General features: G+C 44.2%; 1 protein-coding gene across 1 annotated transcript in view; it reads right to left on the bottom strand.

Annotated features, from left to right (window-relative positions):
• LOC125940024 (A disintegrin and metalloproteinase with thrombospondin motifs 17-like) overlaps positions 1–15,780 on the bottom strand; it is a 30,386-nt gene extending 14,606 nt beyond the window's left edge. The window contains exons 1-3 of the mRNA XM_049655681.1: positions 15,736–15,780; positions 9,287–9,395; positions 185–325 (exon numbers count right to left, since the gene is read on the bottom strand). Of these exons, the coding sequence (XP_049511638.1) occupies positions 185–325; positions 9,287–9,395; positions 15,736–15,778 (293 nt within the window). The 5' untranslated portion in view covers positions 15,779–15,780. The remainder of the gene's footprint in view (positions 1–184; positions 326–9,286; positions 9,396–15,735) is intronic.
• Between the last annotated feature and the right edge of the window lie 632 nt (positions 15,781–16,412).

Below are 16,412 nucleotides of genomic sequence, written 5' to 3' on the forward strand. Positions count from 1 at the left end.
TTTTTAACCTACTGTATTTCCATGGAACATGGCGAAACTTGTTTTTGGTCACGTGACTCTTACAAAGAACATGCTTACAACTACAAAGACGTAACACAGCTGCAAGAAAAACGCCGCCAACAGAAATCACAGACAGAAATTCCAGGATGTACTACGTACCACAATTTGCGATAAGTCAACTCACCTCAGAAATTCTTTGATCGCTGCCTTGCTGCAATCTGAGTACACAGGTTTCTTTTGTTTGTTAACTGATGGGGTCATTAAATATCCACTATGACCGGAGCATTTTGTTGAGCTTTCTTTGCCATCATGGGGAGAGCCTAAACTGAAATGAACAATTGAATCTAACTGGGTGTAGCTGTCTTTACCGTCTTGCTTTGAATATGGCAGCGCTTTTAAACCAGATACAAATATTTTTTTGACAACATGACAAAAGCAGAAGGCTGCGAATGCTTATATATTTTGTACGAGATGCGCCATTTGGCAACCGCAAAATCAGGCCGCCAGTAATTTTTTTACGAAATGTAGGTGCCACCAACATTACCAGCGCCTAATCTCACTTTTTAACCCCGTTAACTGGTATAATGTGAAATTGGCATAGCGCCTTTTAATTTCTACCATTTTCATTCAAGTTGAACGGTCGGTGGTGCCCTATGAAGTACTGGCTGAAAAATGACTCATTTGTGAAGTTTTTCATAAGCTGACACTTATGTCTCAAATTGCCAAGTCTGAATGCAAGAAACATGAGGAAGACAGTTCGCATAATGTTGCAAATGTGCAGCTGCTTTCAGACCAACTTAATGCAAACAGTGCTAATAACCCTCTAAAGACAAATAATATATTTACAGTACCAGTGGTCAACCCGACGAACCCTGCTGAAGAAACTAGCAAGCGAAGGGACGGCTGGTTTTAATCGCTGACACCAACAATGGCGATCTTGCGGCTCTTAATGAGGTATCACGACATGCCAGACTAAGGTTTGTGAACTGCCGTGAAGATGAAACCTTTGTTTCCGATAGAATTGCCTGAGCGATTCTATATTACCTGAGCCTGAGCAATCTTCTCTGAGCAGCTTCGCTTGGCGAATGTTGCATTCAAGGAGGTTTATATTAAAATACCTTCCAAGCAGTATCGAACGTAATGCTAATACGTTTCACGAAGATTGAAACGTACCTGCATATAAACAAGCAGTTATTCTTTTATAGGTGCCAATCCCGATTTTTGAAATTCATACTGATGTTGCCTGCAGGGTGCTGGTGAGCCAAAGTAAGGCGTGATATGAAACTTTACTAAAAAAATCTTGTGATGTGTTCTGGAACTAGGGTGAGCAGAAGACTGTCTATGCATATACACTCTAAAAACTAGGGAGAGTATCGCAGGAGTGAAGGGGCCGGTTTACTCTTCAATGCATTGTTTTACTCTCGCAAAACGACGGGGAGAGTGAAATGCATCGTTCACTCTATCCGCATCGAGAGAGTGAAATCTTATTTCTACTCTGCCCGTCTGAAAGAGAGTAGAATGCCCGTTCCACTCTCGCAGGAACAGAGAGCAAAACGTAGTATATACTGCTGCTTAAACTGCATGAGGCTGGTTGGGAACATGGCGATGTATCGCTCACGCAGGTAGAGCAAAGAGCGCATCGTTTTTCTTCTAAGAGAAGAGGCATCCAGTGCGCAAACTGGTGCGGAGATCAGCGCACTACTTTTTGTTTCGGAGTCGCCCCCACCGCGCGCCCGCGCAACATCGCGGAACAGCACAGCGCCGGAGAAAGGCGATCCGTTCAGCGGGCAGGCCCGGGCAGGCGGCGCGCGCCAAGGCCATCCAAGAAAACTCTTGTGCCAGCCACGTTTCACCGCCGCGAAAAGAGGACAGTCGTTCATCGTTCGTTGGATTGAAGAACAAATACTCCACGGTAAGTGATTTCTAACTTACATGGCACATTCTGCGTATATGACATGCTATCGCCAGGCAGTGATCGCGTAGTTAAGCCTGTTAAGCCGCCGCGATTGCCAACGGACTAAAGGTATGCGTGCTGCGTCATTCGATGTCAATAGAAAAAGCCAGTCGTCACGATGACTGCATGTGATTTTATCACTTGCCGCAATCCGTGAGAGCTTTCAAATCGCAAACGCTCAGGGAAGCACGGTGTGTTCAATAGTGAGACGCGGCGTCGCATAAAAAGGTTTCTTCACCAGCCCATGATTCCGTGCCAATGCCGAGCGTGCTTAGCGTGTGTTTTATGTGTTTGAATTTAATCAGTTTTGCAGTCTACGGTGTGCGGATCGCTGTTTAACTAAGGAGTTACATAATAAAAGGCGTCAGCTTGTTGGCGGCATGCTTTCGTTATATTAAGGCGCGCGCTTGACAGTGTGTTTTGCCCATAGGTAATCTGCGGCCAGTGAAGTTACGTGCAGCGCTAGCGCCTGTTAGAAAGTTGCCGCAGGCATACAGCTGCACGCTGCGTGAGGTCAGTGTGGCGCGTAATGTTACACTGCCTGAATACGCATGGGGAATTGTTGCTTTGCGCTGAATAAGACACCTTTTTAACACGAAAGTGTTCTATGCCGGGGTCCACCAAGACTTCACTGACGTATTTCCGTCACGGAAATACGTCATAGAACATAATACAACGAAAGAAAGCAGAAGAAAAAGTTCCACAAACATGCAAAATTTGGAAATCGAACCCACGACCTCTCGGTCCGCGACGATAGATCGCCGAGCGTTTAACCCATTGCGCCACAAACGCATTTGCAGAGAGCTACACAGACGCGCCTTATATATCTAACACTCCTCCGTGTACCCGCGCTCTTGCTCGGGGCGGTGCCGCCGCCTACGAGCAGAAAAGAGAAGTACTGCATTATGACACTAACGCGCACCGACAGTGAACGCTTCGGTGGTCTCAGCACTACGACGCCTCGATGCCAGCATTCAAAGGGACGCTGGCATCAAGAAGCACTACCAACGCCACCTAGGTGGCGTTCACCGTACTCAGCACAGCGGAGCGTGGCCTCCGCAATTAGCTCTGAAAATGTTTCTGAAGTTGATCGCGGAGGCTGCAATTACGACGCGCTGTACGCGCTGATTTGACTCGGTGACGATTCAGTTACGTGCTTTGTCTTGCGCGTTGTATTAGTGTGTCAGTTACGTGCTTCGTCTTTCGCGTTGTGCTAGCGTGTGCAGCGTAGTGCAGCTTCCATGTGCACGACGGTTGCTCATGGTCATCGACGTTGGTAGTCGTGATGGAGGAGACGTGCCACCAGGCGTCAGCGTGGGTGCATCAACGCCCAAGGGCGCTTTAGCCACAAAACACCAATAGACATTATATATCAATGTGCAATAAACATTACACTACTTCTGTGAAGACACGTTTCACTTTCGTGTTCTATACCGATTCCTATATAAGAGGGATCAACCACATTTTTTTTTTGCCAATGTATTGGTGTGAATTTATGTCAGATTTTGTGTCTCGTGTTGCGGTTTCCGAGCACGGTGCGAATGTGAACAGGCGCGTTGTGTATGGACTCGGTGACTGGTCAAGCGGCGAGTTATGCACTGGAATCGAATACAGTGGCTACTGTTGTAGGATTACAGTGACAGGGACGTTCTACATTATTGCTATTGGCTCGGTCTCCACGTTTGTTGTTTTCGATATGCCTGTGCATTTCCTAGTATGAGTTGGGACTTAAAAATTATATCATATGAACGTAAGCTGTGCATTTTGCTATTGCAGGGCAGATTGAAATGTATTTACCATCTTGTTATTTTTCGTGGAGAAATGGAGTATCAAAGTAAAATGTTACCTTGCAGTTTACCAGTCGTTTGTCATGCACAAACTATAAGTTGGTCTAATAAACTAATAACGTTCGTCTAACTGAAGCTTTTACATGCCTTCAAGTATGTAAAATGCTAGATTTCAAACTGCAGCAAGAGTCGAGTCCGTCAAAAATGAACCCCACTGCGTACCTCATAAATGGAAATAAGTTCATGCTTTTAGAAAGCTTAGATACAAGCCGCAGTGAACTGTTTCTCGTCATTCTTGAAATGTGGGTAAGCTTGCCGTAAACAGGGCTTGCTACCCCTTCTTATAATCACACCCAGTAATATCCATTGAACTAGATGACCATATTGTCATGCCTACTGAAAATATGATCCTCAAATTATGGCTTGAGCAGTGTCATAACCAGAAGGGGGGGGGGGGGGGGGGAAGCACAATGGGCGCGTGCCTAGGACGTGTCACAAGCGGTGTTTGTGACACATCTGAATTCGTCATACAGCTTTGCACTCTTTGCTTTTCGGCAGGTTACATAAAAACAACATGCTTCATTGTGCAGTTAAATGACTGCAGATTTGAGCACTTCATATCGTAAACAACTTCAAGTGCAGCATAAGCAGAGCCTACAGAATTCGGTCTCATAAGTTTGACGGGTTTCTTTAAAGGTGGTTCACCTCCTTTTCATGTCATGTCGTGTCATTCTTCTAGCACCACATTTGCATTATTGTTGGCCACTTGTGTATGCCGAGTGTAGTCTTTATACATTTAACTCCACTAGCTATGTTCCCTTTACTTTGGCGGCTGATTTCTTTTGTTTTAGATAAGCCAAAGAGCCTAAATTCTCTTCAGGAATTATATTTATTCATAACGTTAGAAATGAGATGCAGACAATACCACCATTACTCACTCCCCTAGAGGAGGGGATGCGTTTACGAAGTGTGCCAACGATGACCAATATTTTATTTTTCCGGATTTTTGTAACACTGGTGCTGGACTGAGTCCTAACGGCCAGTTTTCTTTTTTCTTTCCTTAAGTCAAAGAATTTAAAAGTGGTATTGAAGTTGACTATTACAGTCATTTACATGTTTCACTTGTATTACAGTACAAATACTTAGCGCTAAGGCTTCTTAGTGCCATGACATTTTTCCTTGATTGTTTTTAGATGGTTTCACAATATTTCCTGATGTTCATTTGCGCGCACATTGTTTTTCAGGCACCCGTTTTATAAAACTCAAGAAGGCAGCTGCAAGGAGAAAATGGTGTCAAGGAGCCAGCTCAGCACGACTTCACATGGTGCAGAGGAGCGTACTCCAAAGCATCAAAATGTGTTGCCATGCAATTTGGAAAATATTGTTTTACAAGCAAAAGTTTCCACTTCCCTGATAAGATCATTAGAAGATGCATCTGCACGAAATGAACAAACTATCATGTGATGTCTTATGAGAAAGAAAATTATCATTATGCAATAGACAACAAGAATACCGCAACAGCTGTGAAATGCGTCAGTGCGCTGTGGCAATAGCTGTATACGAAATACAGTCCGTGAGAAAGCGCGATGGCACGATCCCGACAGCACCAGGAAATTACTTGCATGAGGATGCCAAGAGTGAAGTCGAGCTTTCTACCAAAAGACTACCAGCTTTGGATCCAACCGAATGGGAGCTATGATACGCCACAGTACTGCCTTCACTCCGAGCGGAGATAAGTGTTGGACAACCACGGCAAGATGCGCGTTTAGAAAAAAAAAAGGGGGTGCAGCCCATGCATGAATAACTATGTGAAATATTATAACCAAAACTTGACGGTTCGGCTTTACACGAAAATATACAGCACATTTCTAAATATACTGTATACTCTGTCAGGAGCATCCATACGCTTCATAGGATGTTATCAAACGAGCTGCTGTCTTGAAAGTAATTTGCGCATGAAAAAAACTTCCTGCGCAAATTACTTTATCAGCCTCATGCCTAGCAGCTCATCTGATAACCTACGGTATATAAGTACACGAGTTTAGTGCTTGAAATGCGTTTTCTGAGCAGTAATGTGGTGCACCTTTCTCTTCAATCGTAGTGCCAATACTTCGCGAGTTTCCGCATGTTTGTTGTTTGTTTGATTTTACTTTGTGTACTTTCTTTTTTTAAATGTTGCCAATTGAAAATAAAAAAAATATTTCTCACTGCATTAACGATCAAATGTTAAAAAAAATGTTTATGTATTATTGCAAGATGTGTTGTAAAGTTCATGAAAATCCGTGTAATCGGATTTTATGTGTATCTGTATGTTTTTCGAAATCTTACTCAGTTTGCCTTGTGACTGTTTGATCAATAAAAATGTTGACCTTTGAAGAAAAATATGTTTCACTCGAGTGACTCGGCGACTAAACATCAAATCCAATTCACCAAGCATGAGTGCAGGAGCTCCTTATGAAGGAATCAAATATCCCCGACATGTAAGTGTTGTGAATCGCCTCTGATGTGACCATGGCACTGCATAGCGAGTGCTTTCACACAACTGGGAGGAGTACCAGCACTATGTCTGAAGGAGTACAAACACTCTATTAAGAGGAGTACAAGCACTCTGTTTGGGGGAGTAGAATCACTCGGTTGGAGGGAGTACTAATACTCTTGTGGGGTGGAGTATTCGTACTCTGGAAGGAGTTCTAGCACTCTGTTGAGGAGGAGTACTAATACTCTGTCCGGGGGAGTTGTTGTACTCTCTCCAAGATGGAGGCGTTTTACTCCTGAAAAGGGAGTGAAATATGGGACAAGCAGATACTCTCTCAAAGAGAGTTCCCGGAACTCTCTTTGTTTTTAGAGTGTATTCGTCAAAACATTTTCAATACCAATCAGATCTTGTTCCCCATGAACGACTAACGGTCAAACTGTCTTACCTCAAACTTCATCCCCTAAAGACATCCTTGTTCTGCTGCTTCCATACTCATCGCTCACAGTACGGTGTGACTAAGGCACCACCTCTCTACAATCACAGAAGTGTTATCAGGAGTGCCGCAAGGCTGTCTTCTAATCCTTTTGTTTTTATGCTTCATCAATGATCTCCTTCTGAAATGTCGTCATAAATCTGACTCCGTGTGGATTACTGGGTGTTATATCGCCGCATAACTTCAAAGAACCATCAGTTTCATCTACAGTGAGACTTGAAGACAAACGAAACATGGCGCACGTCCCAAAATGTGAGTTCATGCGTACAACGGGGCAGCGCATTGTCATCTCATTTCCCTCTTTTTCTCCTTATTTCCACTTCAGAAGGTTTGCTCATATAATTACCGTGACGTTACCGTCATTACCAAAAACATGGTCAGAACATATCGAAAATCTAGTTGCTGAAACAATAATTTTGGGGGGTTCATTAGAAGGTCGCTGTCGTTGTTCCCTCATTTACTCCGAATACTAGCGCACGACACTTTTATCCGTAACTACTATTCGCATTAGGAATATTGAAGCCTCATCAAGTGTACATTGCTGGCCCACGGGAAGCTGTCCAGAATCGCGCAGCCACTTTTATTACTGTGAATTGAGACTATCAGCTAAGTGTTAATAACATTAGCTCAGCCCTTCACATTCATGAGTAGGAGTATAGCCGCGAAATCTCCCGTTTGCGTTTAAGTGTTTACTTCACCTTCCCCTATTTATGCGACACGCTTCTTCTGCCCCCAAATCGTAGTTAACGCCCTGTGTTCAATTGATTAAGTCTGCAGCGTCTTCACAGCTCAACGACTGCTTTCAATTCTTTTTTGCTGATAGCTATTGAGGAATGAAAGTTTACCTGACCATATAGTAACAGAGCGGAGCCCATCCAAGTTTCGGCAATTACTATTATACAATTGCAGTTTCGCTGCCTAATGTATTTTGGTATGGTTACTTCGTACCTTTTTCTCGCTTTGTTTGTTTTGGTTGTAGTTGGAACATCCGGTGTAGTATTTTACTGCATTTTGTGCTAGCTGTACCTAGTTGCGTTCTATTTCTCTTTTATAACTTGACATCACATCACGGTGTTTCCGCTTCGTCTTATATATGTTCCCCCCTTATGCAACACCCCACCAGGGCCTTTAGAGCTAATAAATGATGCTGATGATGATTAATAACTGCGTTCACAAACACTCGAGAACGATGCCTTGCAATGCAATAGAGCACATTTAAGTTATAAGGCGGACGCATTACTTGCAGCAAAATTGAGTTTTCTCTTCGATGGAGAGGTTGAATTTTTTCCAGTTCGTGGCGGCAACAAAAATGGGAAATGACCCTAATCCTTTTGTAGGGCGGAAAGCCAAACTCGGAGGAGTGAGCGAACGGAACTGTCGGGAAACTGCCGCGCACAGAGGAGCGGGCGAGGAAGCGAAGGAGGGCGAGGAGTACACAACGCGTAGCCCCCTAGAGGACGGCGCACGAAGAACAGCCTTACGTGCCCCTCCGCCGCTGATGCGAGAGCATGTAACGAGGACCGGCGCTCAGCCGGCGCGCGCGAGCGAGCGACATGCAAGTGCGCGCCGGGAGAGAAGTGAGAGAGAATGCGTTGACGTCACCCCTCCGCTGTGTTAGGCCGGCGTTCAGTCGGCGTCAGGTGATGTGTAGCTGTAATTAACCTGTTTTTATTTTATTTAGTAATGAGCGGGTACCCCTGGTGACGTCACCGATGACGTCACTTCTGGCCTTGGAGTTTCACGGGAACTTGTGAGGTGGGTATTTAATGGTTACGATTCTGTGCTTTGGTGTATGGCAATCACATTTTCCCTAATTGCTTCTAATAATTCCTGACACTTAATTATGTCTTTACTGTACTAAATCTGCGCTCTGATGTCACATCTATTATCAACCAAAAGTAGAACCATCGATATCTACCTGTTTTTATTTTTGTATGATTTATTTTTGATTTCACCCCACCTCTGTGACAAACCGGAAGTCGGTCCCCAACCAGAAGATGCTGCGCAATAAATAAGAGTGTCACTCGTTGCTCGTGCCACTAATAACTGATTTGATAGAAACGTTTTCAACATCAAGCACTCAATCTTAATTTTCACAAATTCTCCTCCTGCACCTTCTGTTTTCGACACTAAGAATCGTGTACGTTGGGACAAATTTTTGAGAAGGCAAGTGACTTCAATTTATTATATAAGGGGAAGGCATTAGTAAGGCGTTGATTTCCCACAAGATTTATACATGCAACATCCCTTGAAATATGTAGCGATTTCTTCTCTGATAGCCTAATATCGGGAAAGGTAACGCTGTTTTATAAGTTCACTTGCAACTTCAATTTGTCGGACCCTTACGGAATTGCATATTGCAATACATTACATTCATGAGTTGAAATCCAACCTATTGGTTTCCGACGTTGTTACGTGCTCATCCAGTTAATTATTATTTTAGCTTTCCGATATTGCATTTTGCAGTGTATATAAATATAGCCAACATGCAAGCTTCGACAGAATTTCCTCTAAAATTTTTAGGCGGCTGAAAATTAGCAAAATAAATATATGCTAAATTGTCACATAAAACTTACGCATGTCCAAGTTCGTGAGCAGCCGTGAAAGGGCCAGAACGAGGACGACCATTGTCCGAAACAAGGACAACATTCTTCTCGGTGCAGGCAGCTTTTCGTGTGGTTATTCCTGCTGTCTAGCCCAGGTAGAGAACATTTAAGCTGTTAAAGTACGCAGGTAAAGAATCTCCATCCCTAGTGATATATGCAGAAATGAGGGCCAGTATTCACAGAAACATCGCACGCTGCGCTTCTTTATGAAATGAAATTCTTTTCCAACCCTGACACTAGACATGATACTAGCGAAGGCAACTGTGCAATAGAAAAAGGCAGTTACAATAAAAAGACATTGATAATCCCATTGAAATTTACCCTTAAGATATGTTTTAGCGTAATATATTCTTGAATACAGGCCCAGATACATGGTTTTTGCACATATGCTGCTTGTACAGTGAATGGCTAACTCTCAAAATATCCTGAATGATAATCTTTTCTTCTTCTGTTTCTATTTTATGTGTCGTTTTTTTATTCGGTGAACCATAGGTCGAGTCTCTGCCTCTTACGTGTCATACTGCGGTGGGATTCCGGTAGACCGGTTTTACTAATGAATGGGCATCTATCTACCTGGCCTGATATTTGGCTGTTTGAAGTGGGTTCATGCGAGCTGAAATATTCAAGCGATCGCAGTGGCATACTGCATACTCAATTTCAGAATACTTGGCACCCCTTGTACGCTGCTGTCATATATATAATTATAATTTTTCGGTGACCTGAAGGTAATGATAACTTAATTTTCAATCTGGAAAGCGCAAAGTATGCCGCTACACCAGAAAGGACCACATTTTAAATATCTCCTATGCAGACACTCTTCTGGCATGGTGGTAAGGTGCACTGACTACTTAGTAGTAACTTCATGACAAGTACTAATTTTTTTTCACGTTTGGAATATGACTTCTGTAACCTATGCTCGTAATTCCTGCATTAAAATTGACGATTTAAACTAAAGCTTATTTTTGTTCTTGAAAGAGTTAAGTAATAGTTGCGAATGTGCTCCTAGAAAAAGTGTACGGGCTTCAGCGCATGAAACCATACAGCCCACTGAGCTATTGGAAGCCGCACGTCCTCTTGCATACTTTAATGAGGTTGTAATCTCCTGCATTGCGTCTGGAACCATAAACTTCTCCGTCGCCATAACTGAGCTGACGTGCACGTCACTCATACAGAGGCCTGATAATAAAGAGTATCTTGGTGGCGATGCAACACTTTTTCGTTACCGCACACTATTGAAGAAATCTAAATAAGAAGCTACTCAGTTAATCCTATGGCCAGAATAAAACAACCCAAACGACCGAGTGTGCCAGCCACTGGGTCCTCTCACGATCGAGTTCCCGGTCACGAACGCACTAGTAGAGGAAGCGTTCCTGCTCTACATCTCTCACATGGCGCCCCAAAACAACTCTCTCACCCCATCTATTCCTAGCATCCGACCCACACAATCCCCTCCCCCATATATACAGCAGATATTCAACAGGAATTCCTTACGAACTGAAAGCTATGAGAGCGGAGAAAAAATGCATCCACAAAAAATAGAACAAACTTCGGACACACACTGAAAAACCATACGCCAGACGTACCGCCAATCAGAAGACCATATATATATAGCACACTCTCATCACCATCGTCTTTGAAAATTTGTGAAACCAAGCTGCTGACGGCATGAACAAAACCGATATAGATAACACAAGTCAAGGTAAAAGTCGATCCACTGCAACAGAAGATGCTGGCGAAGCCAAGCAACAAAGCACCTAGTAGCTGTCAAATATTACAATGGAAGAAACAATGCTTGCAAAGGATCGGCAATGGAAGAAGGCAAGAACGGTGGTGCAACAGGAACTACAGCACCACACGTAGGCGAGGTTGAATAATAAGAACACCCACAGCAATAAAAACCAACTCCTCATCTTGCAATGGAATCGTCGCAACTATAAATGCAAGCATCGATCATTGCGAACATGACACCGACAGTCATCGCACCATAGGAAACTGTCCCCACACTCAGCTCAAACAGGCTACCACACACATACCAACCCTTCTGAAAGTCATGTGGCCACACACAGCAAGAATACTTGCGGCAGTGCAACACATACTGGACGGGTGCGTAGTCGACCACAAGCTGCATTAGGTCTTGCCGAATGAAATGAGGCGGCAGAAAGCATTCCCATACTGAGCATTTAGAACCCACCGAAGCAGAGCCAGACAAATTTTGAGAACTTCATCACCAAATCAATTGTCATAGCAAAGAACAACAGCCTGCTGATACCAGAGGACCTACACGAGAGCCACATATGAAGACATTATAGTCCAGTACGCGATTAAGCAACACAGTCTCAGTATGCTCAGACCACGCATACCTCATACTTCTAGGAAATAGCGTCTCCAGAGATAAGTGACCTGAACTTACCCTCACCAAAACGGTACGACAGGCCACCTGGCACAACCCAAAGCAAATACTGGGAAGTAACCACTGCATCCTTGCACCGCATTGCACATGGCGCTGACACGCCACACAATAAAAAAGACAACAGTGACCAATTGGACAGTTCTGCGCAAAGAGCGAACAGATAAGTCTGCATGTAGCATTGCGGGACTCCAACAGCGGGTACGAGAGCTACAGTAAGGCGTAGACCGAAAGTCAAAATACATCAAACACGTCACATATATATCGACAGTACAACCGCATCTTCTCAACCCCTGGGAGGCCCGTTGAGGTCTTATTGGGATACGAAAGCAGCCAAAACATAATCGCGAACTGAAACTACGTACAGGAAAACTCATGGCAACTGCCGAATTTCATGCTGTGGAGATGACGCTTCACATCTGTCGACAACTATGAACAAGCGGCAGGGCCATCTTAGGACGGCCAAAACGTGGCCACTCCTACGCCATCTTCTTGACTACACGCAAATTAAAGCAGTTGGCCAGCAAACCATCCAACATCTTCTCCACTGCCATCCGGGTTCCAATGGCGACACTCTAGGCCAGTTGCAGGCGCAATAAAAAGGACACAGCGGGGGCGACAACAGCGACCTGTACAAGCAAATCACTATCTGTGGCGTTCAACAAGAAATTGTTGAACCCCACAGATAGTGAAACAGTGCCCCCACACACGAAACAGTGCCCCAGGCACGGACAAAATCCACACGAAGCTCCTGTACAATCAGGATGTGGGTACCATTCAATCTTTCACTGAACTCTTTATTCATCACTAGGAAGCGGTTACTCTGCGTCATCCTTATGCGAAATTTAAATTAAAGATAAATTATGGTGTACTACGTGCCGAACCCACGATCTCATTACGATGCATGCCCTTGTGGGGTGACTCCGGAATAATTTGGATCACCTTGGGTTTTTAACGTGCACCTAAATCTAAATACATGGGTGTCCTCACATTTTTCCCCATCAAAATGCGGCCGCCGTGGCCGCGATTTTGTCCCGATACCTCGTGCTTAGCAGCCCAACACCATAGCCACTAAGCACAGCGGTGGATCCTCGTTCCAAAGCCAGGTAAGCCACCTAGCCTAAAAAATCTGAGAACACTATTACAGAATTCACGCCTAGGGAAGCCCTTGGGAGACATCGTCCTGAACTGTCTTCAGGCTTCGGGAAGCTCTTGGAGCACATCATCCTGAGATAACATTCAACGAGTTCCTTCCCCGACCTATATTTGGATTATGAGCCCACGTTTGCAACTACGACATCCTCCTTCAGCTGATGGAACAAGGTCTTGAACGCATCTCGCCACACAACGTCAGAGCGATCCTAGCACTCGACCTCAATGTCACTTTCAACACGTGGCTCATACCAACAATAGTCACACAAAGTGTGGTCGTAATGTTTACAACTACATACGTGCCCTTCGAACCCACCGCGCGTTCACATTAGGCATCGCCTCACTTGGAACTTTGATATTGCCCACCCAGAGCAAAAGAAGCCAAGAACGTGCTGCAACCCAGCCTTTTCACCATCGCTATAATAAACCTGACGGACTTAACGCAATTGCCGAAATAAAGCTTGCAATATACGCCCAAGTTGAACCACGTTAGGAATATGTTTAAGTGCAAATGTCGTGGCAGCCAAGTAGCAGAAATGTCATGAAGGGAATGTCGACATCATCCGAACATTGTCCGCAGTGTTCCTTCCTTTCCAACTGAGCGTCGGGTTCTTCCCAATCCGTTTTCCGTACCAGACTCTCGCCACTTGGAGACAGCCATGGTCGCTATATACGGAAGCTCGTCACTTGCAGAGAGCCACCCTAGCTACGGAAGCTCGTCTCTGCGGCTCTGGCTGCCGCTTCGTGTCATTCAGCATAACCGTCAATTGATTCACTACTCTACACATCATCAGATTCAGGAAAACGACACAACGAAGACATATTTCCTCAAGGCACTTCGGTGTTCACTACGTACAAGGGACGCTGTGTCAGATGGTGGCGTGCACACCTATAGCTAAGCACAAACCTGGCTGCCGCCTCGTCAACATCTGCACTAGCAGTGGCACCACTGGATGGCACATAAGATCTGCTGCGGCGTTAACGCCAGGTGCATCTCTGTGGATCACGTGAGCGGCCAGAGAGGCAGGAGCAGCAAGTGCCTGGTAGTATTCGGTGTCACCCGCGCCCTAGGGGGTGTGGGCGATGCCTGACCGACGCGGTGGGGCTACATTGGCCGTACGTTGTTGTTGATCGGGGTGGCCAAAGGAAGATAGTAATGCCACCATTCTGCCCAGTTACTTCATACTTTGGGGGGCACGTGAAATACTATAAATAGTAAGTGTCATTGTGTGACATCTTCTCTGATTAATTTAGAGAAGTTTTGTTGTGTCCGACTTGGTAGCATTTCCGCTACGTCCTCACAACTATAACAACGTGCAACGATGCAATAATGCATGCTACACCAGAGCTGTCAAGGTCTTAGGGTTTGCCAATAAACTAATGTTCAGATCAATTTATACATATGGGGGGTTTATAATGCAAAACTATTTCATTTAAACTTGATTCCAATCTCCCGACGCATAAATTACGTAACCGCTGACGCGAACGTTGGCACGCAACGCTGTCTGAACAGTCGAATCAAACCCTATTGTTGTTAATAAGATGACACTTTTTTGGCTTTAAAAGCGGATGTCATCGCCTACCTTGACATGTTTTTTCTTATCTAATTGGCTGAAAGTGGTGACAAGCACGCAGAAGTGGGCAGGTTAGCAGTGGGGCCGAGGTAGCGTGGTGAAAGTAGGTAACCTTGTGGGGAAAGTGTTGTCCGGCTTCTGCGATTGCTTTGCTTCTCTTGCTTAGCTTGCTCTGGCTCGTCCAACACCGCGACGCCGTATAACGTACAGAGGAATTAAAGATGCCGCTAAAAGGAATCCACTGCGACGAAGAGTTTGCCCAGACATGTCATGTACGTGCTGATACGACTCGACAAGGTTATACTGACACAGGAAAATATTTATAAAGGTCCGAAAAATCTATTCTCCAAGGCCGCTCCGAGTAAGCTGTGCCAGGGTGATCGGTTAGCAGCCATCCCCTAATTGTTTCAGAAGTGTGGCAAAACAGTTTCAAACAGGATTAAAGTGCCTCAGAAACGCTTGCTTACGTTTCAATAGGAGGACCTATCTTGGTAGGTCCTCCTATTGAAACTTAGGCCAGCCTTTCTAAGGCACCTTATTCCTTTATTGAAACTTTTATACTGCAGTGTGCTACTCCATCTGTCGACCCCTTTCTTGATTTTGTAATTACTTCGAAACATTAGTCTGTCTATTCCGTAAAAAAATGGGCATAATATTGCTTTTTCAAAGTGCATGTGTCAATCTGGCGTTGTCAGTTCTCGAAGTTGTTTAACGTCGCGAGACGGTAGGCGAAGCTGGCTTACCGGAAAAAATTTTGCCTTCACCGGAGGGCTAATGGAAAATGCGTAGAATGGAAAAAATTCTGTGTTATTTGGTTCTGGCCTAGTTAGGCATTATTAGCGCGCACACTTCATATCGGTTGGGGAGTTTTTTGCAGTTTTCGGGACGTCGCGTGAAGACAGCTGAAGTGGGCGTGCACAATAATTTGTGGCCAATAGTGGAGGGCTAAAGGCAAAAATGGAAGAGAAACCGATTGGAATAGCTTTATGTTATAGCACTAGAAGTTATAGGCAATAGTAATATTCACTGGAATGTCGTCATCAAGAACAGTATCAAGTCTATATTATATGCAAGAATGTCTTCATATTTCTGTCCCACTATAGTGCTAACACTGTGGCTCACAACAAAGGCACACATGAGAATGCTGCCTTCAGTGCTTCCGTTGCAGTCAGAGCCGTCTACCTAATACATATATGTGCGTATTCCAAAAACAATTTATTTACTTTCCGAAGAGGGTATTGAATCACGATGTCAATATTAGTGTAGGGTAGAAATATAAACCATACCTAATGAAATTAGTCTTTTCCCATCAGAAGTATGAGCAAACATTGTTTTGCTGCAATGCAAGGACACAAAAGTTCATTTGATGCTTGTTTATTGTATTTTTGCAAAACGTACCATTTCCATACTCTCTCCCTACCATGAGGAAAATAGCTGTTTTTTGTATGTTACGGCAGACGTTTTCTTTTTTTTTTTGCTGAAGGAACTACTACACTCAATATTTAATTTAATATATAAAACGAAACAAAATGAATCCACTTTTCACGAATAAAAATTTCATTAACGAGATCTATGTCATAAAAAGATATCAATCGTTAAAATCAAGATTGGGCGATTAATTTGAACAAAGTTTGTAAAGACGCGCTTGGTATCTACGAAGAAAAAAATGTCGCAGTTTCGCCCGAAATGCGAAGCATCGATTGCGATAGCAAATTAGTAGAGAGCTATTCGGAGTAGGGATAGTAGTTTTATTGGCTGCATAAACTTATACACATTGGCTTACTAACTGAATTAACAATCGTGGTGTCAGCGCGCACAAGCAAACATGAATAGATCACACTGAATGACCGCAGCCAACGACTGTCAAAACGCTGGCAGCAAGCGCAGGTTCGCGCGATCTATCGCTTCAACGGAAACTGAGCGGCGAATGCACAGCGCATACAAAGGTCAGAGCCGCGTGGAG

The sequence above is a fragment of the Dermacentor silvarum genome, chromosome 9 (assembly GCF_013339745.2).
Source record: "Dermacentor silvarum isolate Dsil-2018 chromosome 9, BIME_Dsil_1.4, whole genome shotgun sequence".
Classification (NCBI taxonomy): domain Eukaryota; kingdom Metazoa; phylum Arthropoda; class Arachnida; order Ixodida; family Ixodidae; genus Dermacentor; species Dermacentor silvarum.